We start from the raw sequence: 25,956 nt of genomic DNA, 5'->3' as shown, positions 1-25,956 counted from the left end.
GCCTTCTCACCTGTCTTGCACTTTACCCCACTTCTGGACCAAGGGTCCAGATGTAGGGTCCCTGCATTTGGCCCCAGCTGCAGGCAGGGAATGAGCGCCTCCAAGTGACAGAGCGCAGTCAAGTCCCTTTAGCAAGCATATCATCTTTCCAACATGGAACCAAAAAGACAGACTTTGCTTAAAGGAGTCCATTATGCAAATATCTGTACCTTCTGAAGAAAGAAAAGTAATATGGAAACGATCTTGGGGCACCTAATGCCTTACTGCAATAACAAGATAAGCCTTCTTCATGATAAAGATCTTAAAACAGATGCCAATCAAACAAATCAACAGCTAACAGCTCCAGCCAACTATGTTTAATAAATAATTTTGATATATCCTGCTGATAAACTCACAAAGAAGAAAGAACTAAAAGCATGGAATTTTAACAGGGAATGTTCTCTTAGCCTGGAGATTGAGCCAAACTAAATGGGAAGGACCAGGCAAACACATAAAGCACTCTCCACCCTCTGTGTGTAGATTTAGAATAAAGGGAGATTTCTGGCTTCCTCCGTCCAGAAGGCAGAGTTAATCTTTTATCTCTCTCCCCCAGTGCCTGCTAGATAGTGGGTTTTCAACAAATGAATGCATTTAAAAATTAATTTCTACTTCATGGCAATTTGATTTTCTTGAATAAATCTTATCTTCTTGGAATACAAATTGGGTGTAACTCCCTTGCTTAAAGTCCTCCTAGGTGTCCTTAGAATAAAACCCAAGCTCCTAATCTGCAAGGCCTAGTGGGATTGGGTCTCCCAATTCTTGCTACTTTTTTCACCCAAAGGTATATTGATATCTTTACTATGAGTGCGGATTCAAAGCCCAGGTCTTCCAGTGGGGTGAGAAGGGGATGCCATTAATCTGGTATGTGTCACTCTGACTTCAGAGAACCAGAGACAGGACTCCCTGCCTCTCATTGTCCTCTGCTGGCAAATAGAGCGGTCTGTGCAAAATCCAGATCTGATTACATCACTCTTCAGCCTGAAATCCTGTAACATCTACCTGTCACCGAGGGGTATTCCATCTAAGCTCATTCCCTGGCACTTGGTCCTCCCCTCCTTGCTAGTCAAGTTCATTTCCTGTTTCCCCCAGGAGTCTCACTCTCCCTCGTATCCAGAGCTGTCTCAAGCTCTTTTGTGCCCCTTCCTGAAACAATCTCCTGCCCTGCCCCTCTCCTATCACCTGGCTGACTCCTCCTCATTCTTCAGCACTTGCTTTGATCACAATACCAGAGAAGGTTGTTCCTGGCCCTGCCCCTGTCCCATGGTGGTGTAGATGTCTTATTACTGATCATCCCCAGCTAGACCAAGAACTTCTCAAGGACAGGGATGTATCCCACCCTGCTGTGACCTATTCAAAACTGACAAACATCTGAGTGAACAAACCAGACCCTCTAAGAGGCCAGCTCCATGCTGGTACCTGCAGAGCAGGACATGTAGCGTCTGTCCTGTGCCTTGTAGGATGTTGAGCAATATCTCTCACCTTGACCCACTAGATGCCAGTAGCACTAAGCTGGGATGACCAAAAATGTCTCCAGGCATTGCCAGAAGTCCCCTGGATGGCACAGTCACCTGGATGAGAGCTCCTGATACCAAGGACACCTGAGAGGGAAGGACAGCATTTCTGCCTTCAGACCTTCCACCAGACTTCCCCAAAATGTCAACTGGGTGAGGCCTGCTTGGGTCATGTGGCTGCTTTCATCACTCTCTGCATCTTTAATCTGCTCCACTTTTATTCCCAACACATATAATCACCTGCTGTGTTACATACACACTCATGTCTATGTATTGACAGAGTTCCATGAAACAGAAACTTGGTGGTAATTTGCTGCTCTTTCCCCAGGACCCTGAGACAATGGCTGGCATGAGTTAAGCATGGATATCTGCTGATTAAATCAATATTGTATTTGATCTGAATCATGCTTGATGGGGCTGCTGGATGCGAGCTGGCCTTGGTGTGTGTACATCCTCTTGGCAATCGAGGTTGCCTCTCCATAAATGCTGTCCATTTTCCTACACTGCTCTTGCTGGAAGAGAAGACACAGCTGGCAGAAGATCAGGCTTCTTCATGTTCTCCTTTTCATCCTGGGATTTTGCTCAGAGATTCACTCCATTTCAAATCTCTAACTGCTGCAATCTATTTCAATTAGACTTTAAGCTGGGGGGCTGGCCAGAATGGAGGTGGACAACCTGGAGGGTGGCAGCTTCCCAGCCCCAGTGAGGACATGGGTCGCCTGTGCACTTATCCCTGTCACAGGATTCTGGGTTCTCACCTCCTCAAGAGGAACTGAGCCCCATTACAACGGCACTCTAGGGATTTCTCGGGAAAACCAAAGCTGACTTTATAAGTGCCTCCTGGTCAGTGTCAGCTTCTTCTTCCCTCATCTGGGCCACCATGGGAGCCTCATCATGGTGATCCACCCCCTAATCACCAGCTCTTCCACGCCAAGCTGCTATGGGAGTCCCTGGGCAGGGGATGGCTTCCTTTATTTATTTTCTTTTAATTTATTTATTTTAATTGGAGACTAACAACTTTATAATATTGTAGTGGTTTTGCCATACACTGACATGAATCAGCCATGGGTGTATATCTGTTCCCCATCCTGAACTCCCCTCACACCTCCCTCCTCATCCCATCAGCTCAGGGCTGGTGCTCTGGGATGCTGAGGGATGGCTTGCTTTAGAACCGTGTCATCCTTTGTCAGTTGGCCTCACAGCTGTAGTGCTTGAACCTGGAATCTTACCCAGTCTTCTGTCATTGATTTAATTAGCCTCTGGTCTTCACCTTCAACTTTTCATAGTATCTCATAAAAAAATAATTTCCATAATTTTCTGCCCTTTAACCCCAAAGTGTCAAGCCCACTTTAAGGAGCCAGAAGAGGAGGCCGAACTGTTTTCATCGTCTCCTTTGCTCCTTCCTCCTCTTAGTCCCTGCCCATGACAAGCACCTCCTTCCTTCTCCCCCACCACCCTGCTCATTTTTACAAAATGGGGAAAAAGCCCAGTATGCTTACTGATGTTGAAAATACATGAAGATTGGGTAGTAGAAGCTAGAATGGGTGTCTTATCTGTGTTTGCAGAATCTAGTCCCAGGGGTTGGGGCAGCCTCAATGCCTACTTTGGAGGGATAACAAAACAGTAGCAGCACTTTTTTTTTTTTTTTTTTCAGTACTGAGAGTCAAAACCATTGGTTAATTATTGAGCTTGCTCTTGTAAATTTAGTAGGTTAGATAAAATGTCTCTAAAAGATCTTGCAGGCCTGATATTTTGTGGTTCTTCAGCATCTTGGGGAGAAAAAGCCCCCAACTCACTTGAAAAACAGCTATCAGGAAATAGATGTGGTTGTAGCTATGTAACTAAAACAAACACATAAACAAGAAAGAAAAAAATAAAAATTGATCCTCAGACATTTATTCATCCTGTGAACGTTCAGTGGGTCCACACTGTGTGGGCTAGGTGCCGGGGGATGAGAAAGTTGAGGAAGGAATGTGGGGCTCTCTCATTTGCCAAGATTGAAGCTGAACCTCTTCTGAGGAGTTTGTGCTAATGAAGTTTAGAAAATACGTTTCTGTAGCCTCGAGTGAGGAAGCGGCTTTGCTTAGTGGACCAAGTAAGTAATCAGTCAGGAGCGACTTGGTGGTCTAATCCAGGTATGTGGCTGCTGTGGGATGTCGGGTAACCTCTTCATGCCTCAGTTTCACCAGGTGTGCCTGGCAGATAAGGCCAGGTCGCAAAATGAGGTGCTTGGAAACGTGAAGAACCAATTGGAAAAGAGTCGAACGGAGATGCTCGGAGGTACTGGCTTGGGGAGACGCTGCAAGCAAATCCTGAATTATTTTTTTCTAAAGGGAGTCAGAAGACAATCTGTTTATTTATTTATCAAATTGTGTTTCTCTACATTTTAATTTTTTAAGTACTTGTGTCAAGAGAGACATGAGAAAGGCATTCATTTCAGATATTCATTCAGAGTGAAGCAGTTGGTTGAGGGAGATCAGATTTTTGAATCTCGCCTACTGTGTCATTAACCCCAACCCTAGTGATGAATAAACTGGGGTGTCAATGAGTTGTTTCAACTCCATGGTTCTCAAACTTGGCTTCACAGAGGAAACACCTGGAGAGTTTGATAAACGGACCGATGTTTAGTCCCACTCCAACGCATTCGGATTTAATTGGTTTGTAGTGCAGCTTGGGCAGCAGGGTATTTTAAAAGCTCTCCAGGTGATTTTTTTAAAGTGGAGCAAAGTCTGAGAACCACAAAAAACTTACTCAAGGTTACAGATCTAGTGTCCAGAGAAGCTGGTTCTGCTGAGCCCAGGCCCAGCTTCTTCCTGTCGGGGATTATCTTTGCCTGTACTGGCTAAAATCTTCTAAAGACATTTTCATCTCTGGCCTAAAAGGTTGGTTTTGGAGAAATAAGCAAAGGCTCGGTAACATGGTATTATGTTTAACAGCCATCCAAAGTTGAGAGAAGAGAGAGCGAAGAAGCCTGGGACAAATTTGTCCACTCTCAAAAGCCATTGCTGCTAAGTCGCTTCAGTCGTGTCCGACTCTGTGTGACCCCATAGATGGCAGCCCACCAGGCTCCCCCGTCCCTGGGATTCTCCAGGCAAGAACACTGGAGTGGGTTGCCATTTCCTTCTCCAATGCATGAAAGTGAAAAGTGAAAGTCAAGTCGCTCAGTTGTGTCCGACTTTTCGCAACCCCATGGACTGCAGCCTACCAGGCTCCTCCGCCCATGGGATTTTCCAGGCAAGAGTACTGGAGTGGGGTGCCAAAGCCATTAAGGAAATTAAAAAAAAGGCAATTTTGAAGAGCATGGGCTGGATTGAGAGGGTTTTCACATGGCCTACTAGGGCACCTGGAGAAATAAGCACCTTTCAGGCACAAACCCATGACCCCAGCAGCACTGCGAGGGGATTGGCTCAAAAGCCACCTTCACTGAGGCAAATTAACAAGCCATCTTCCCTGAGGTTAATACTTGGCCTATTTAGACCTGGGCTTCTCAGACACCTGCCAGCATCACAAGCACCCGCAGGACCTGTCAGGTCTGAGCAGGGGCCTGAGAATTTGCACTTCTACCAGTTCCCAGATGACGCTCCTGGTCCGGGAGCCATGCTTGGAAAACCACCCATTTGGATGATTCGCTTCTCCGGAGCAACACACGGTGCTACTGACATCCAACTATTGGACTGCTTGCCGGATGTTCAGTCGTTGAGTGTCTGCTTTCTCCTCTATTTCCCCTGTTGGGAGCCCCACCTACAAAATGATACATGAAGCGATGGCTCCTAATTCCAGAACACCCAGTAAGAGACTATACAGAGCACTGTGTGCACACACCCCGCTCACCACCTACGACACCACTAGGAGATGATCCTGCAATCTCACCCTCAGTCTAAAGATGAGAAACAGTTGAGAAGAAAACAGCTTGCCAAAGGTGATATAGTAGTATCAGAACAAACCATGCAATGGCTGATATTCACCCTTCTTTCAACTATAAAAATGACAATTTCATATGGTTCCTCTGATAGCAGAGTATAACCTCAGTAGGTCTGATTGCAAAGCCTGAGCTTTCAACTCAAGTTCTCTGTCTCCGCCCATTTAGGACTCTTTTGCAGGCCACGTGTCTTACTGATGGATAGGACCGAAGTATGGAGATGAGTTAAGAGCGCAGGCATGAAGCCAGCTCTCCAAGGAAATACTGGTCACTGGCCCTCAGCTAGGTGTGACTGTCACTGACGGCCTCTCAAGTACTGGTGGCATGGCTGACCCCACAGGCGGCAGCTCCCACCCAGGCCCCTGGCTAGCTCAGCTGGAGTGCTTCAGATGACAGGCTCGTCTCTACACACACCCTAGCGTGAGATTCAGTGAGGGAATGAAAGACACAGGCAGTGGCTCTGCTTTGGGGATCTGAGGTTCCAGAAAGCATGGGATCAGAGTCATCCAGGATTTTAGGGCTGCAAAGGCAGAGTCTCTACCACCCAGCTGTGAGCATCACAGGGGCATGGTGATAGGGGAGGTGGCGGCAACGACGGCTCCTCTAGAACAGTCAGTGGTTATTGGCTGGGTTATTGGGTTATTGGCAATTTTGCCCCTGTGGGACGATTGGCAGTATCTGGAGACATTTTTGATTGTCAAGACTGGGATGGGGGGGATACTATTGTTCTATGAGTAAGAGGCCAGGTGTGTTTCTAAACGCCCTGTGATGCACAGCCCCCACAACAAAGCATCATCCAGCCCTGGATGTCAACAGAACAGTACTAAGACTGAGAACTCTTACACTAGAGCTGTATCAGAAATGCTGGGTATTTCCTGTAGCACCAGTTTTCAGTATTTTACATGTAAACCAGGTTGTTGGGTCTTTTTGGCAGTTCTATAAGCTACCTGCTGTTGTTTAGTCGCTAGTTCATGTCCAACTCTTTTGTGACCCTATGGACTTGAAGCCTGCTAGGCTCCTCTGTACATGGGATATCCTAGGCAAGAATACTGGAGTGGGTTGCCATTTCCTTCTCCAGGGAATCTTCCCAACCCAGGGACTGAACCCGTGTCTCCTGCTTGGCAGGCGGGTTCTTTACCACTGAGCCACCTGGGAAGCCCCAAGCTACCTATACTCTTAAATAAATCCCTTTTTTTGTATATTAGTTGGAGGGGATTTTGTTGACTACTATCAAGAATCCTACCTAAAAAAGTCAGCCAAGGGGAAGACCAGACTAGAGGATGAAGAAAGAAGTAGCTTGTCCCCACAGTTGAGGGTTGGGGCAGCATTCCAAGTACAAATATTATCCAGGGCAGCAAAAGTCTACCACGGTAAAGTGTGCATCACCCGTGTACAACATGGACAGTGTTATAAGGAGGCTAACCACCTCAGTAACTCCCTAATCTGGGTAAATCTTCATCTCCCCATTGTCTGACCATCGCTAATGATGTGATACACTGTTTCCACATGACAGCCACGTTTTTCATCTTAATGTATTTTCTGATAAACTGTCATGTGGATTAGAATCGGGGTGGAGTCATGAATGAAGGGAAACACAGGAGCAAGAATACCCTTTGTCTGTCTGGTATTTTCCAATTTCACAGTAATACTACTAATTACAAAGTCAAAACTTAACCAAGAAATTGGCTCAAACGACAGCACGTTATATCCCAGAAAATGTGAACAAATTTTCAGAAGGACACAATGAAATCCTGCTCAGTTTCTGAGGCCAAGAACACAGATGGTTCCTGTTACCAGTTCTGTAGTTGAGAATGACAACCGTGTTAAGCTCACCTTTAAAGAGATCAAATGAGATCATCACGCAGGTATTTAGCTCAGAGCCTTGGCACGTTGTAAATGTTTAATAAATGTTAACATCTACATTAAACAATAATATATCTTGAGAACCACTTTGGCCCTCAGCTAACACATCAGTAAGGACAAGATAATAAACCAGTTTCAGGTTTGTGTGTGTACAACTCTAGAGAGTTCTTGGGGACTTAATAGGTGCTCAGGAAATGTCGGTTCTTTCCCTCTCTCCACATGCTCCCCTCTTCTCCCATTCAACTCTGACACCCCAGCCCTTGCTGGATCTCCCACAGTGGACAACAGAACAGGTGAAGGTCTCCTGAGCATGACACCAGTCCACGACCACAGGCCTGCTTCCTCTTTCCCCTTTCACCCACTGCTGGGCCACCCCAACCCCCCACCTGCCTAATAGACTCCGTCTCCCACTCCACTCCTGTCCTCCTATATTGACAAATTTGCAGCCAGCAGATTATAGTCACAGTGTGAGGAATCATTACCACCTGCTAATATTTTTATAGAATTTCATAAACTTGGTCATTCATGAATCATTTACAGTACTTTATTCCAATGAAGAGTTCACAAATCACTCAAACACTGGCAAAATGCATAATAATGAGTAATATTTCAGGAGGCTTTGCATTAATATGTCAGCTTCCAATACTTGCAAGAGCTAAATTATTTTGCCAGGTGCCACTTCGGGTCAGAAGCATAGAAAGCCCTATGGGGGCTGCAGCAAGGAGAGTGGGCAGGAAGCAGTGGGCCTTGGGAAAAGATATTAAAAGTATTTAAGAAGAAGTAGATCATTCAGCAAGTCAAGTTCCCTTTAAATACTTGGAGTTCCTGGGAAAGAGGCCTAGGAATTTGCAGCTAGACACCAAAGTCTAGTTGCAGGTAAAAGAAAGAAGTGATTCTTAGTAACTGAAAATGCAGGACTTTGGAGGTGGAGAGAAACAGACAGGGTTCCCAGATTCTGTACGCACCAGCTGGGAGACCGCAAAAAAGTTACTTAACAGTTATTTGCTTATCTGTAAAATGGAGTTAACACCTACTTTGAAGTCTCTCGTGTGAAATGGATTAAGTAAGAGAATGTATATGAGTTGTTTAGCACAATATCAGCTGTGTAGAGTTCAATAAACAGCTTCAGTGATCATACACATCCAGGGACCTAAGGACAAATTTATCCCAGATTATTTCTCATTGTGCAGATCTCCAAGGTTTAGTTAATGATGCTCTCTTGTTGGGACGTGTTAGCATCTTGCAAGTAAACAGCATTTACCTTTAAAATGAATGACAACAACAAGACTGAAGCAATTGTAATGGCATCCAGTCCCCCACATGCTCTCTGCTTTTTAAACTTGCAGGAGGGGAAAGTAAAACACGGGAATTGGAGACCTCGGATTCTGCTCTTTGAAGAAGCAGGTTTGCAACCAACTGCAATAACCACCAGGGACATGATGGATCCAACCGCACTAGTAAGACAGTAAATCATTTCTCAATAGCTGCTTGAAATGAACCAGATTTGCAACACTGTTGTGCCCAAAGTGTGTTAAGAAGAGAGGAACCCAGTTCTCATAAAATCCAGAAATAGGAGAGACAGGAAGAGACAGGAAGACAGGAAGAAAACAGGACAAAGTCTGGATTGAAGAGCGAATGGCACTGGGGGGAACCGGGCACTAGAAACTGGGCCATTGCGAGACCGGTGACGGGAGGCTCAAGCCCAGGCCACTGTTCGCCACTAGCACACACGGCCCTGCACAGGAGTAAACCCAGCCACACAGTGAACGTGGCACAGCTCCCTGAAGTATCACCTGTACACAAACAAAGCCTAGGCATTAAAGTGAGAGCCGCATGAGGGCAGGGAACCCCGTGTGTCTGGTCTCCCATTCCATTCCTCCCCCTGCTGGTCTTCAATGAAATATATTTAGAATGAATGAGTCAATGAATCAGGTCACATGCCATGGAGTACGTTATGAAATTACAAATAAACTCAAGATTATCTAAGAGAAGTTCACAGTTGAGATGAGAAGGCTGGGCCACAACTCACAACTCCAGAGACCATGGAGCTTTCATTCACCTCCTGTGCTTTCCCCATGACTAATTCTCACATATGCTGAGACCATGCTTACTATGTCCCTGGTACTCCTTCAAATGCTTGACATGCATTAACTCCTTCAGCCCCTTCATCCTATGAGATCATTATCATTATTGTTCCCATTTCACAGATGAGAAAATCGAGGTAGATTGTCTGCTCAAGCTCCCATGCTATGCTATGCTAAGTTGCTTCAGTCGTGTCCGACTCTGTGTGACCCCATAGATGGCAGCCCACCAGGCTCCGTCGTCCCTGGGATTTTCCAGGCAAGAATACTGGAGTGGGTTGCCATTTCCTTCTCCAGTGCATGAAAAGAGAAAAGTGAAAGTGAAGTCGCAAGCTCCCATAGCTAGTTGTAAAAACTATGCTTTAATTCAGCCAACATGGCTACATGCAAAACTATGTTTTTAACTGTTATAGGCTACCTGACCTCACTTTAGGGAAAAATATGAGAATCTCTGTGCTACAGACCAGACTTTATTTTACTAGCTGTTTGCAATTATTAGTTAACAAAAACTAGTAACTTTATCTTTTATAATCATTAAAAGTACTAGTAACTATCCCCATTTTATGGATGAGAATCACAAGATCAGAGAAGGTAAGTGGGTTGCCCAAGATCACACAGCTCACTAAGTAGCAGTGCCGAGTCTTGAACACTTTTCTGATTCCAGAGCCACTGATATGAATCACTATTATCATTTAGATAAAGGATTCCCTGGTAGCTCAGATGGTAAAGCATCTGCCTGCAATGCAGGAGACCTGGGCTTGATCCCTGGGTTGGGAAGATCCCCTGGAGAAGGAAATGGCAATCCATTCCAGTATTCTTGCCTGGGAAATCCCATGGATGGAGGAGTCTGGTGGGCTACGGTCCATGGGGTCGCACAGAGCCAAACACGAATGAGCGACTTCACTTTCATCATTTAGATAAAACTGACCATGAGCTAATTAAAAAAAAAAAAAAAAAAAAAAGGTGGGATTTTCATTCAACCCTCCTTCGGATACCCTATGAGCATTAGAAAAGGGCTGTCATCTCCTTGTGGATGCAGCTCTGAACGCAGTGTGGCTTCTGGAGAATAAGCGGGGGCTGAGTCAGGCCTTTCTCATCCTTCAGCCATCCCCCTCCCCCTTGTGCAGTGAGATCCTGCACAGCCATACCTGACAGCCCTGTGCTCAGCTTGTGGAAGCCAGAGGAAAGAGATGCCTCATGAATAAAAAATTCTCCTTAAAGAAGTCTCTGACTGGGACCCTTGACAACATCAAAACCAAGCCACCTGACTGACCAAAGGCCACCTTCTCATCACTCCCGATTAGTCCTTGGATGTTGGTGTTCGAGTTTTTCCCGTGGTGACTGCCCTAAGGTATCTTTCCCTCACTGTCCCTGGTGATCAAGGTCACTGCCATCCAAGGAGAATACTCACACTGAGGTGGGCCCTTGTTTATGGAAACCCAGAAATCTCTCTATGAATGTGGAACATTGACTTTTTTGAAACTAATTTTAGATCTCACAAACAACAGACAGGATCAGTTAGCCAAGCATGCACCTAAACACTCACTCAGCTCTTAAACTAGCTCCTAAGGGGTCACTTTAAAAAGGGATTGTTCAGCCTCTCATTTACCAATTCTTACTCCTGGCAACCAGCTTTTTCCAGTTTCTCTGATTCATGCTAGTCCTATTTCCAGGCTACAGAACTCTCCCAAGAAGACTTCTGCCCCTTTATTCTTTGTCTTGTACCCCTTCCATCTCCTAGGAAATTCTAGAGCTCAGCTTCCTCCAGGAATCTCTCTTTAATACTTAAAAGAGGGGCAGAAAATGCTATGATGTTTGGTTCCTGTGAGGATAGAAGGGAAAACCCACAAGTCTGTTGTCTATGTCAACCTTCTCACAGTTGAAGGCAGGAAACTGATGTTAAAAACTTGTGGAACTTAACAGAAAAATTAAATCATCTTATAGGAAGAAAATGAGTAAGAGCAGCTTTAATTTACTGAGTGCTTGCTAGGTGCTGGGCATCATGCTAAGAATTTGTAAAGATAATTGTCTTCCATTTCATACAATCCTTAGACATCCTGGTACTATCCCCACTTTGTGGAAGAGAATCACAAGATCCTCAGAGAGGGTGAATGGGTCGCCCAAGATAAAAGCAGCACAGTCAACAGCAGTGCTGAGACCTGAATGGCAATTTGCTGACCCCAGAGCTCTGTATCACTGTGCTATGAAATTATGAAATGTATCATGTCTTTAGTTCCTTGTGTCTGAAAAGTAATAGATATTCCCATGATAGGCAGGGAGAAAGAAGAGGGGATTTACCAACAGTCTGCCGCTGGCTTGTCCTGCAGCGGCTGGACACTGACAGCTGCCAGGTCACCTGTGGTCACTGGCAAGTCTGGCTGGACCTGGGAATTTCAGAGGGTGCCAACATTCAATTTCTACAACAACCAGATTCCCCAAGGGTGTACACTGAAGATGGACCAGTCACCCTTTGGTGTCCTCTGACGGATGGTACCCCCTGCAGATGCTCACGGCATCTGCCTTTTGGCGACACTTCTGAGAGGGAGGTCCTCCCAGGACTGGGGACCCTGAACCACACTGCTCAGTATGAGACTGGATGGGCCTTCCCTCCACCCCCGCTGCCCTGTATTTGTCCAGCATTTCAATGCCTCAAGTGTGATCCTCACTGGAAACCCACAGCACTCCTGTTGGCAGGTAGGCAAGTGTTATCTGTATTTTATGGACAAGAACCTGAGGACTGACACCTACATGGTTTTCGCAAGGTCAGTATCTCACGGTAACAGAGGAGGCTACACCCAGGGGATCAATTCCCCAGCCAGAGCACTTGACTCTCCAGCGTAATATCCCTCCACCCTCTGTCCTTAGGAAAGGAGGGAAGAGGAGGTCATGTTGTTGAGGTGGAACTGGGATGCTCTTACATGGTATTTTGATGAAGATGAATGCCAAGTCCAGGCCTAGAAACTGGCCCCTCCACCTTCCCCGAATCTAATCCAGGGAGATGCACGTGTGATGGGCAACGGCCTGGAAAGCAGACACTGGTGGCTGGGCCTTGCTCCCAAGTACCTGCTTCCAGCTCAGTGCACTGCATCCTGCTGGAGCCTTCCCTGAAAATGGCTTGGAATTCTGTCTCATTCCTCAAAAAATGGAGCTACTACCCCCAGAGGCTTGGTCCTTAACACAGCTGTGAGAATGGGATTCTTGGGGGTGTGGCAGAGAGGGGATAGGAGGGACCCATAGCCTACGTAAGATTTGATGCTCACCCAATATCTTCATGCAGCTACTTTGCTCTCTGAATCTTGAATGGGTGTCAACTTCTGAAACTATATTTTACAAATAGGCTTTTGTTTTTCCATATAAAAGCAAAGCAAGTGCATTGTAGAAAAATCAGAAAGAAAAAAACAGAAAATATCAGTAACACCAAATACAGCCACTAAGACTTTGATTTTCCTCTATCATGCTTCTTCACAAACACGTACCCATCACGATACGTGTAAACACTCCATCTGTAATGAGGACACCATATGTGCTGGTGTGTCTGTTTCATTCAGTATCTTGAAAATCTCCCATGTAACTAGAACTTCTTCAAAAATATTTTAAACGGTTGTAGAAAGCTTCCTTGCAAAATTGTGCCATAGTTTAACCATTATATATTGCTGAATATTTAGCAACTGTTTCCATTTTAAGGATTTTGTCCTGCTATAACATCATTGTACAAAAAGCTGACTGAATTCCTCCCTATTTCCTTAGGATGGATTTCTCTAAGTAGAATGAGCAGGTCCAAGGGTTTATTCTTTTTACAGCGCTTCATTATCAAGCTGGTTTCTGGAAAACCAACATTAACGTAGAGTTTCTGACCTCCTCTGAGATCCCCCAGGGGCCCCTTCTTGGTTTTTCATGCCCAAAGTTTTACGCAAACCCGGAGGGCTCTGCTGATGAGACAGGGGCCCTCATTGCTGCTTGTCAGAGTTCAATGCCACTCGGCTCCCACAGAGACACACTTAAAGCCGTGCAGCCCCGGGTTGATGAAGCACAGAAATAATGAGCTCAGTGGGAGGAAAGCAGTCTCTGAAAGACATGTCTCCGTGTGGGGGGTGGGCACCCAGGGGTACTCACTTGATAGGTAGCGATGGTTTCTCTGTCCAAGTTCCGTGTCACAGAGACACTACCCGTGTTCTCATTGATTCTGAAAATTCCTTTAGGCTCTTGATCCACTCCCTTTCCAGTGAGCCGGAACTTGGACCCTTCCGGTCTGTCACTATCGACTACCTGGTCAGAGAAACAGAGCGACATTTACGATTCTGGCTGGAAAACACAGAGAAAGCACAGTGTTAACACACCGCAGTGACCAGTCCACGAGTCACAGGGGCCAATGCAGAGGTGCTGGATGAACTTGACTACAGCAGATCACCAAAACTAGGGTCATCGGTTTAACACCTTTCATCCTAACCTGAAAACCTGCAGTTTTCAGCTGGGAGAGCGTGCCAGCCCTGGGGTGACATTTAGTGATGGGTCTGGGAGGCAAGTAACTTTATGAGCTTCAAGGTTGGACATTTATATTATCTTTAACTCCTAGGAAATAGACTTTTTCCTACAAGTAAGACCAAATAAGCAATGGAGAACACTGGACAGCGCTATACTAGGCAGGCATCAACCAGGATCCTAGGTGTTCACATGGGTCCAGTCAGCAGCAGCGCCGCCTGCACCCTTGCTTCTACCAGGTATTCAATACCAGGCATGGTGCTGAGAGGGCATTTTACATGCATTTTTTAAAAAGCTCTGACAACAATGCTGGGGGCAGGGAACATTATTATTCATACTTAATGAATGAAATCAATGAGACTCAGAGAGATTAAGCAAGTTTGCCACAGCCACAGTTATTAAAGAAACAAGCAGGGTATTCAGAAGCCATCTTCCATGTCTCCAGAGGCACGGCTCTGAACTATCGCTGTGTCTGGATTTACTTCAAGGGAATTCCCTATTGGTAGTCAGCCTTGATTAGACATTTAAAGAATAAATTGAAAAGGTAAAGATATAGGAAGGCAATTCCAGGCAGACAGAGCAACATAGACAGGCAACAGGCAGGTGAGAGAGCTTAGAAAATTCAGAATGGCTTGAGAAGAGGTGAGGTTGAGAGGTATATTAGGAGCCAAACTATGTTGCTTTGTTTTGATGTCATCTGAAAGTATCCAACTAAAGAGAAAACCATTATTTGCATAGGTTAGTTCTAAAGTTCTACCAAGTATTCTACCAAGTATATGTAATATCAATTTTCCATCGATACCTGCAAACAAATTTGATTATAACATTTTAAAGGTCACAAACATAATAGACATTCAGAACATACAGATAAAAGAAAGCTAATACTGATCTGGCTGTCATCAATTTACAACTAAACAGGTACCTATTGGGCTGTGGTCAACTGAGCTTGGAGGGTTTGGGGGGCTGAACCAGAAACGTGCCTTCTAGTGGAATGAGGAAGAGCTGTGGTGGTGGGGGCGGGGGGTGCGTTTCCGGGACCACCATGCCTGCAATTCTGATGGCCGCCACCAGGTGGCAGTGGAGCCTAAGGCAGCATGAGCCTTGTGCTAAGGCTCCTCTGCCAGGACTGGTGGAGTAGGAGCACAGTCCATATGGCAGTACAGGCTTTTCTTTTTTTTTCCCCCTGATTTAAGATATTCTTTATTAAAATACACTGAGTGTTCTGATTAAACATCAATTACCTCTGTTTGCATTTTTTAAATTAACAGAAAATATCATCCAAAGCAAGACTAAAAATAAGGTATGCGATATCTTCTGATGAAAAGAATTTTCACCGTCACTGCTTGACTAGATTTAATCCAAATGACATTATCCCCACTGCTTGGAAGCTCCACGAGGTCAACAGCCTCAGCATATCGGGCTCGCCACTGGATCCCAGTGCCTGGCAAAGTTCCTGGCATACAGTGGAACCAAGGCCAATATCTGTTTAATGAGGAGCTCAGTGATTAGACAAACATATGTCCCCATCCCGGCTCGGCCAATGATCAGCCTGTGGCGTTGAACGTCATCCTTTGCCTCTTTGGTTCTTGATTTCCGTATCTGTAAAATGAGGATAATGCCACTTATTTCCCAGGGTTGGATGAGATAGCATGTGCAAAATACACCCCTGGCACATAGAAGGGGCTCAATAAACCAGAGTTAATGATGAGAGTATTAAGATGAAACATGGGTTTGATCCCTGATCTGGGAAGATCCTCTGGAGTAGGAGACGGCAACCCACTCCAGTATCCTTGCCTGGAAAATCCTGTTGATGGAGGAGCCTGACAGGCTACAGTCCATGGGGTTGCAAAGAGTTGGAGACGACTAAGGGACTGAACAACGACAAGAAATGATGCTGCTGTTAATAGGTAAGACTGACACCTCCAGGCATAAACACCACTTAGCTACAATACTAAAAAAATCCCTTTCTAAGGGAGCACATTTCCTTTTCAAAGACAAAACTCACACAAGTCTCTGGTTGCAGGAGAGAAGTGTTCTGGAGGAAGATTTACTGTGGGAATGGGCCAATTCTGTTTCTTTATCTCTTACATATTTGCCGTCGTTCCCTTCCCCCTCTTACCACTTTGGCCCAAATATGGATTAAAACCTCTTCCTTTTGCTACCCTACACATAAACTGGTCCTCTCCAAAGACTTCTGTTGGGAAAAAGGCTGGATCTCTTTGCTATCTCCCTTCTAGACTTATTTTAAACACAGAACACTATTAGGAACTCTTAAAAACCTGTTTTCTAGAATGCCAGTAGAGCAAAGTTGGCATTTCTCCAAGGTCCACACTTCCATGAGTTTCAAAGGCACTCCAGGGCTTGGAGAAACCTTAGAGAATAAAGCATGGAAGTGGGTGTCATTCTCCAGGGAAAAGATGGGAGTCTGGGCTCAATTTAGATTTAGGAACTACTCACCAGCTCTCCGGCTTCTTAGTCCCCAGCTGGGGCTTCAGAGAGACCCTGGCCCACTCCAGCCTGAGCTAGAGAGATAGGAGGTATGCAGTGGCCACAAAGGAGGCCTCAGCCACACACCAAAGCAAGTCAGGTGGGTTTCCAGACGACCTTTATTATACTAGGTAAACTCCTAAGATTGGTCCAAGTGCTACTGCAGGGCTGTGGTCCCCAAGGCTGTGGTCCTTTTCCTGGTGTTTAAAGTGACGGAATGTAAGAAATCCAGTGCACTCCTGCCCAGAACAAATCCTGCCATGAGTCTCTGCTCCTGCAGCAGGTGTTAACACCCATTATACCACATAGGAGGGCTTCACAATTAGCTGGTCTTTCCTATCATTCTCTGTAATTCAACACTTCTTTTCACAGTGGGATTTTTTTCCCCCCTTATTCTCTGAGTTGGAATGAAAAAAATAGCTAGTGATGAGAAATAACTTGGACCCTGGGTGCCAACTCTCTGAGAAGCGTGTGTAAATAGCACACAGGTCCTGCTGCATACCTGGGCAAAGCCACTTCCCTGGCAGCAGCAGGGGTCACTGGCATGCCAGCTGTACTGGGAGTAGGGGGCATGGCTCAGGCGGGACCAGAGTCCTCTGCACCCTGCGAGGGGCAGGAAATGCAGGGGCTTGGAGCAGCCAGTGCTGCTTGCTCTGAGTTTCAAAGGGCATCCTCATTGCCTACTTCCTATAGAGTGTGGCACATTACAAAGCCAGAGCCCCCTAGGAATCCCATTCCCACATCCATTCTCTGCTGCAAGGGGCCAATGATACCAAGTCATATGTGTTTTAAAGATACTCTGCGAATTTATATACACATTTATGTACTCATAGACTATACAGCAATTTTGAATATTTTTACATTGAGAGGATCATTTTGTGTTTTTTTTTAAATTTTATTTTATTTTTAAACTTTACATAATTGAGAGGATCATTTTGTATCAGTTCAGTTCAGTCGCTCAGTCACGTCCCTTTGTGACCCCATGGACTGCAGCCTGCCGGGCCTCCCTGTCCATCACCAACTCCCGGAGTTTATTCAAATTCACATCCATTGAGTCGGTGATGCCATCCAGGCATCTCACCCTCTGTCATTCCCTTCTCCTCCCACCTTCAGTCTTTCCCGGCATCAGGGTCTTTTCCAATGAGTCAGTTCTTCCCATCAGGTGGCCAAAGTATTGGAGTTTCACTTCAGCATCAGTCCTCCCAATGAATATTCAGGACTGATTTCCTTTAGGATGGACTGGTTGGATTTCCTAGCTGTCCAAGGGACTCTCAAGAGTCTTCTCCAAAACCACAGTTCAAGAGCATCAATTCTTTGGCGCTTAGGTTTCTTTATAGTCCAACTTGCATATCCATACATGACCACTGGAAAAATAATAGCCTTGACTAGATGGACCTTTGTTGGCAAAGTAATGTCTCTGCTTTTTAATATGCTGTCTAGGTCGGTCATAACTTTTCTTCCAAGGAGGAAGTGTCTTTTAATTTCATGGCTGCAGTCACCATCTGCAGTGATTTTGGAGCCGCCCAAAATGAAGTCTGTCAGTGTTTTCACTGTTTCCCCATCTATTTGCCATGAAGTGATTGGACCGAATGCCATGATCTTAGTTTTCTGAATGTTGAGAACCCCATGAACAGTATCATTTTGTATAGTGTTTTATAATTTTTATATTCAATGTGGTTGGAGGTTCGGAGAAGGCAATGGCACCCCACTCCAGTACTCTTGCCTGGAAAATCCCATGGACGGGGGAGCCTGGTAGGCTGCAGTCCATGGGGTCGCGAAGAGTCGGACACGACTGAGAGACTTCACTTTCACTTTTCACTTTCATGCATTGGAGAAGGAAATGGCAACCCACTCCAATGTTCTTGCCTGGAGAATCCCAGGGACGGGGGAGCCTGGTGGGCTTCCGTCTATGGGGTCGCACAGAGTCAGACACGACTGAAGCGACTTAACAGCAGCAGCAGCAGCAGCGGTTGGAGGTTATACAAAATATGTAATACTTTATATGTATTATTACATTTGTATGATATAAATATATTTTATACTTCATAGATAGACACAGACTTTGGGGGGAAGAATAACTTTCCACTTATAGAAACACTGCCTAGATACCATAGAGCTCCCACATACTTTTCATCAATTTCTCCTAAAATTCACATCTTTCATAACCATGGGACTTGGTCAGAACTGAGAAATTAACATTGACATGTGACTCTTAACTAACCAACCTCCAGATTTTATGTATTCAGATTTCACCACACCAATTTTTCTCCTTCTGTCATTTTTCTGACCCCAAAATCTAACCTGGAACCCTATTACTTTTAATCAGTGTGTTTGCCTCCCTACGGGTTCAGACATTTCCTTAATTATGCTGACATCAGTTTCCCCCACTATGGAAAATATATTTGATACATCAAAATGCCATAGGCACCAAGTTCTATATATTCTCTTTAAGACCTTCTAGCCCTGCCCCCCTGCCAGTCTCCAGTACCTGTAATTTAACTCAGATCCTCACTAAGGTTTCTGACTGTTTTGTTGTTAGGGCCAAGAACGGTGCATGGTACACAGTAAGCTTTCACTAAATATTTGCTTTAAGTAAATGAATATTATGGTAGTCTCCTAACAGGCCTCTATGTTTTTGATTCTCTCTTTTCCCTTCCTGTCCTAATTGCAACCAGAATGGTCATTACAAAATGCAAACACAAATATGGCCAAAGCAGTTTCCAGATTAAGACTTTCGCTGGTTCCCCATTGCTCCCAGGTTAATTAGCTCAGGGCCCTCCTTGATGGGCCTCCACCTGCTTCTTCAGTTCTCTCTCTTGCCACCACCAACTGTGAGCCATGAGCCTTCTGAACTTTGCCTACTTTCTCTGGACCTGGGTTGGTCAGACTCCTATCTTTCACCCTGTCTGCTGGAGTCCCTCCTGGTCTTCCTGGACTCAGCCCGCTCACTGGAGCTTCTCCTGACCCTCTGCCCCACCCCAAGGAGGCAGCCTCATCTTCTGGTCCCAGCCCTGCTTGCCACTGGGGTCTGTTAAGGCACAGAGAGCAGATGGCCCCTGCGTTGGGGGTGATAATTGTCCCTTGGGCTATTTATTTCTTATTCTTTTAACATTTCCTGGGTTTGGAACATAGAAGACACTTGACTAAAGCTTTGAAAAAAATTACAACTTTGTTTGCATGTTTTATATGATCATAAAATGCTTCATAAACTCATAAATTAAAATCTATTGTACTAACTTTTTTGTATGTGTGAAAATGTGGTCACTTTGTCTATGTAATATCAGTATCTTCTCATTTCTCTTTTTCCAAGCCCTCAGGCAGTGGTAACGCCCAGGAATCATTAAGGGACCGAGGACACTTCCCCATCCTAATAACCTGCAAAGAGCCAGCCTTGTGTGAAGACCCTCTGTCTGAGCAAACACTGCTCATGGTGTGAAGTGGCTTCAACACAGATACCCCAGCGCTTCTTCACTGTCACAGCCAACTAAATGGATGCTCTAATTCTACCTATGTAGAAAATCAGGAGATACTTATTTTCAAAGGATAGAAGACTCTACATATATAAGCAATATGGTCAAAAGGATAAAAAACTAGAAAATAATCAGACCCCTCACCCACAAATTTTCAAAGGGAAATGAATCACATGTGAACAGTATAGGTCTTTGGGAGATAGAGTTAATAGGGTAATATTTTTTTTTTCCTTCACTTTAGGATACTTTTGACTTCATAAGATGAACCTATATTACTTGCTATACAGTAAAAAATTAACCCAAAAACAAAACAACTTTTTTTAAACGTGTAAGACTAATCACTGGAGCTTGGGGTATATACTAATTAAGAAGATGTTTTCTGCTCCATATTAAGTAGGAAAAAACTCACGTATGGCCTTTATCTATAGTTATTAGAAGACATTTGTTTTGTCCAGTAGGTTGGTTCTCTAAGGTGATTTGTAAGCAGCAATTAATTCTCTACTGTGGTTTAGTCCTTGACATGCCTTTGAACTTGAAGATACTTAGCCATTCAGCAATCCAGGCAGCTGTTAGATCCATGCCCTTCTCTCACTCTCACGCTGCTCAATGAGTTTCAACCATTAGGTCATAAATCAACAAGGGGAACTAAGGCAAACCCAATGCCAAGAGTTCCAAAATTCCTGGTGGAGAATCACAGAACCCACGCTCTGGCAATCCACCGAGGTAGGATGAGAAGCAGAGACCCGCAGCACAGACCAGGGGTTCTTGTACCAGCAGGCTGTGCTCACCACCAAATTCAAATGGCTTATGCCCTCCCATGGAGGGGGTTACAGGTATGGGCAGGATGGAACACTCAGGAAGGAAAAACAAACCCCAGTAACACACCATGAGGGGAAATCTGAACCCACCACCCTGACCATTTATCAGCACTGTCACTGCAGCAGCTTGGATACCCTTCTTTTCTAAGAAAGGATTTAAGATTAGGCCTAAACTCAGCTTAATCCACTGAGTTCCACAGAATTCAGTGTTAACTGGAGAAGGGGGTAGGTGAGCTTTATTTTCTGATAGTTACAATCTTTCGGTTACTGTCTATAGTCCATAGAAAAATTTTTAAGGAGAATATTTCTTAATTTACAAGTATTTCCCACATTTTAAATTTTTACTTCCACCTTAGCAGAGAATAATGTGGTTTATGAAATTTCTACTCTTGAAGATTTTTAAAAAATTTTTTCACAGCCAAGTACAATGTCATCTTTACTAAATGATCCACTGATACATAGAAAGAATGAATATTCTGCAGCATTATTCATGGTAGCCAAAAAGTGGAAGGAAACTAAGTGTCCAACAATGGACAAACGGACGAATAAAATGTGGTACATCCATAAAATGGAATATTATTATTCAAACTTAAAAATGAAGAGAATTCTAACACATGCTACCATATGGATAAAACTTGAAGACATTATGTTAAGTGAAATAATTCAGCCACAAGAGGACAAATATTATATGTATATTTAAATATACATATTTACATGCATAATTGGCACAATGCTGCTCTCACTGAGGGAACTCGGTTTATATTTGTTAATATATTCCAAACTGATAGCACCACTCACTCAGCTTGATGGTCTGTTTCTCTGCCATGATTTTTTTTTTTAATTAATTTTTATTGGAGTATTTCCATGACTTTTAATAAGATGCTTCCTTCTTGATTACAATTTCCTTTATTACCTCCCTACCTTCTTTCCTTCTATTCACAATATTTATTGACTGTTCATGAGTTCCAGAGTGTTTAAGGGTCATAGTTCAAGAATCTATGAAGCCCACATTATGCAATATGGGAGATTTGCTAAAAGAAGCCACAGCAGACCAGAGAAAGCAGAAGTCATCTTTGGGTCACTGGGTCACTGTGCCTTGTCTGGGCCCAAAGTCCATTCACTACCCATCAGTATCACACTTCCGTGTCTCTTTAGTGTCCAAGAGAATAACTGGGATCCTTATATGTCCCTTTCTGAATTTCTGGTTTCTTAGTGCAGACTATGAGTTTCACCCCCCTGCTCATTGGGCCCCTTGACTTTGCCTCTTGTGGTTCTACCAAAAATCAAGAAGTCCCACACTGCCTTCCCTCCAAAATCAAGATGGTCCTGGAACCTCTGGTGAGAAATCTAGATTTTCTATACCCGCTGTCCCTTTATTTATGAATCAGATTTATAGTAGTGGGGAGTAGTCACCAAGGCTGTTCCTAAATAATCTGCTCCTCTTCTGGGCACATAGTAGGACTATACTTTCGCAGTCAACTAAAGGCGATTGTGGCCACAGGACTTGCTTTAGCCAATGAAGTGAGAGTGAAAGTTACCAAAACACCAGTGCATGTGCCCAGTTCACAGTAGAGGCCAAACAACACCAAAACGTCAGAGTCTGGAACAGAGAAATGTTTACTGCAGGACTCTGCAGGGAAACAGGTGGCTCATACCTTAAAAACCCCAAACTGCCAGAAAGCTGTCAGCAAAGCCCTTTTATAGCAAAGGTGAGGGTGGGGCATGGTTATTTGTTGCAAACATCTTGGTGTCAGATCTTTTGTTTTTTTCTTTTTTAAATTTATTTTTTAGTTAGTGGAAAATTGCATTACAATGTTATGTTGGTTTCTGCCATACAACAATGAGAATCATGGTCAGGTAACAACAGTCCTCTAAACTCCCACCAAAACAAATGCTATTCTCTGTTCTGATAAGTACAGGCCAGGTCCCTCAGCACAACTTTCACCCTCCAAGGTCTAGGCCTGGCTGAGAAGAGGGGGTCCCTGAAGGCACTGGTTACCCTGCCCCAAATCATATGCCCGGCACCCAGTCTGGGTCTTCCTGCCAGCACCCAGGCCTGGCTGAAGAGGCAGATCTCAGCTGGCAGCTCCCTCAGGGCCAGGTCCCCAGACGTGCCGAGCCACCATTGCTGAGGAGCCAGGTGCCCAGGACCCAGCTGGCCTCAGGCTCCTCACATCACCCAGTGGGGGCTGGTCCCAGAGATGGCCGCTGCCATTAGGTCACTGAGGCGGGAATTGGGGAGAGGGTCATCGCCACCTCAGGGCTTGGACCCGGTCATTGGGCAGCCTTGGTGAGGGCTCTGAACTCCTGCAGGACACAGCCCCCGGTCTGTTCCCTGGGCCCCCAACTCACCCGCTGCGCGAGGCTGGGATGCGCCTCTCACCTCACTCTTCGAGGACCACCACTCTGACGACCTTTGACTGAATGTTCCACTAACGGTCGCTCACTGACAATTGCTGGCTTGGGGGAGGAGCCTGTTGCAGCACCGACCAATGGCTGAGCGACCATTAATCCTCTGAGGTAACCATTGGCTGGTAATGGGCTGAGAGGCAACGGTGCACGCAGCAACAGCAGTGCTGAGGCTGCGCAAGGCCTATTACCACTCCATAGCCTAACTTGTCCTGACTAAAGCACAGAGTGCTTAGGACAATCGGGTTTGCAGCTCGGAGCTCACTAACCATGTGGACATACAGGGAGTCGCGTGGTGTCTCTGAGCCTCCTTCCCTTCCTCTGCCAAATGGGGGAAACCATGCTTATTCTACAAGGGTTATGGTGGATAAGGGTCTGAGAGACATGACAGGCTTAAGTACACAAACATGTTCAAGAATGTAAGGCAGTTGTTCATTTTATGATTATTAAATGGTGGTAATGATGGTGACTATGACAAGCAACTGTTTACTGATCGCTAACACTCCACCACACACTAGTCTAAGCAACGTACACACATTAATCATTTAATCCTTACAACAACTCTGTGGGGTAGGTAGTGGTCCCCACTTTACAGAGAAAGAAACCGAATCACACAGACCTCGCCAAAGTCAGCGAGATAATGGCCTTGCATTTGAACCCAAGTATCTAGAGTCTGTGGCTTTAACCCCGACTCCACACATGGCCGACTGGTCCGAGTGCTGGGTGGTGTGCGCGGGCACAGGAGCATCCGAACCTGGCACTGCTGAAGGCGCTCCTGGTCTGGACTCCTGCTGACATACCCACCCCTGAAGACTAGGAGCACAGGTCTTCATCTCAGGTCTCTGTCAAAGGCAGAGCCAAGATTAAGGGCTTCTAAGTCTCAATTCCCAGATTTATACTTACCCACGGGGTCACCTGTTCCCTCTGTACATCAAATTCCTGGCAGGAACATGCTCAGAGTTTTGTCATAGTAATAGTGCAGTTTGAGGGGTTTGCATGCATTCTGCCATCTAAAAGGATAATACATTAATCATGCCCTTGGGTACTCTTGAAATACACGCTCGTAATCTCTTACTAACTTGCCGAACTTTCCTTCCTGGCCACTGCTCTGCTCCTCTCCCTTCCATCAGCTTAGATTTTTACGGTTCCCAAAGAAATATTAAACCAAATATTTATGCACTCATCTGAACCACAGATCAGAGAAAGCAATGTAACAAAATCAGCATTATGAACCTGGAGCTAGTCCCATTTGGAAGTAATAAACAGGAACAATTGAACAATTTCTCCCTGGAAATGTGTGTTGGCTGCCCTTTCACTGAGGATTTCAATGCTTATTCTTATTATTCTTATAATTCAGGGAAAATTTTAATGTTAAATGTGATGCTTGGAAACACAAGCAGTGTCAAAAATAAATATACGATTTCAATCATTTTCAACTGAAAGCCTGACATTCTATTCGGCTTTGCATGAGCTTCGGTTAGAAGAACCTGTGCAAACCCGGCTTTCAAGTGTCCCATTCTCTGAAGCAGCTACTCTTGCCCACAATAGGATCACACCTGACTAAAATCTTTCAAGGCCATCCCCCCACACACCATTACTTTCAGGAAAAATTCAGGCTAACCCAGAAATGCATTCAAGACTGTTTATAGCCTGTTCCCTGCCTTTGTCTTCAGCCTCAAGTGTCACTGTGTCTGTACACATCTCCTCTGCTGCCATTTCCCCAAATTTCCAGGCTTGAAATTACCCATTTCAGCCCTGGGCTTGCCTCTTCTAACCCACAGTCTCCTATACAAAAACAGAGCCTGGACAAACACATCATCTCTTTCTTGATCTTGGGGTTGGGACAGGAAGAGATGGAGTCAGTTGGCTGAGGGCTGTGGACCCTTAATGTCTTGTCAACTTGAAAGCTGAGTCTATGTTTTGGGGAGACCCAATTGGGCCAGAAGTGCAGACCTTGACAAAGAAAACAATCCACTTGGGAAATTAAAAAAGAGAGTAGTGAATAATTTTGTGTATGTGAAGCCAGTTCAGGCTCAAGCATGGTATGTGTTACCACCCTGCATCTGGTAAATGACCCACTTCAGCATGACTTAATCTGATGCCTCAGCCTCGGTCTCCAAATTACACTGGCAGACGGAACTATCACAGTCCCCTTTCCCAGTGGTGGCTGGTGAATGGCTGTAATTCACCAGGACCCTACCAAATGGAACTTGTATGACTCATTCCATCATCTCTCAATTCTTTAATTACATTCATCTCTTCAGAGAAGACTTCCGTGAACACCTTATTAAAAAAAAAGGAAAAACAGTGGCTCCTCCCAACATCATCCTCTATAACCATTTTGGTTTTCTTCACAGAATCATCACCTGACATAGTTATCTGTTTGTTATATTTCTTTACCATTAAAATATATGCTCCATGGTATCCGGGGTTTCTGTTTGTTGTTGTGAACAGTGCATGGTGAATAATAGACACTTAATTACTTAGTAATAAATAAAGAAGTTATGTAAAGGGAAGATGAATGAGAGAGACTATATGGTTAGAGAAAAAATAAAATTCTAAAAGATCATAAATCAGTGAACTTGCACAGCTACCCTGGTTTCAAAATGGCTTATCAGTTTCTGGTCAAGGACCATCTTTGCTCCTGGGCTTGGGTTCTGAGGGGTGCTCTGGTATCCTTCAAATAAGGTCATCTCCTAATTAAATCATCCCAATGAGACATCCGAATTTAAAAATAGAGCAGTGTGCTCTCTAAACACAGGCGCATGGATGTGATGAGATCAACTTAGGTAAACATCTTTCTTCTTATGGAGCTTCCAACTGCATAAAGTATGGATTTTCCAAAGGAAGTCCAACAAGAGAGGACCATACAAGCTGAGT

The 25,956-nt window shown here is 44.8% G+C and overlaps 1 protein-coding gene across 4 annotated transcripts in view; it reads right to left on the bottom strand.

Moving 5' to 3' along the window:
- Positions 1–25,956, bottom strand: part of CDH13 (cadherin 13) — a 1,017,465-nt gene that overhangs the window by 459,296 nt on the left and 532,213 nt on the right. For all 4 annotated transcript variants that reach the window (XM_055551337.1, XM_055551339.1, XM_055551336.1 and 1 more), the window contains one exon: positions 13,527–13,679. In XM_055551337.1, coding sequence (XP_055407312.1) covers positions 13,527–13,679 — 153 coding nt within the window. The remainder of the gene's footprint in view (positions 1–13,526; positions 13,680–25,956) is intronic.

The sequence above is a fragment of the Bubalus kerabau genome, chromosome 17 (assembly GCF_029407905.1).
Source record: "Bubalus kerabau isolate K-KA32 ecotype Philippines breed swamp buffalo chromosome 17, PCC_UOA_SB_1v2, whole genome shotgun sequence".
Classification (NCBI taxonomy): Eukaryota; Metazoa; Chordata; class Mammalia; order Artiodactyla; family Bovidae; genus Bubalus; species Bubalus kerabau.
This window is presented reverse-complemented; position numbering and strand designations above follow the sequence as displayed.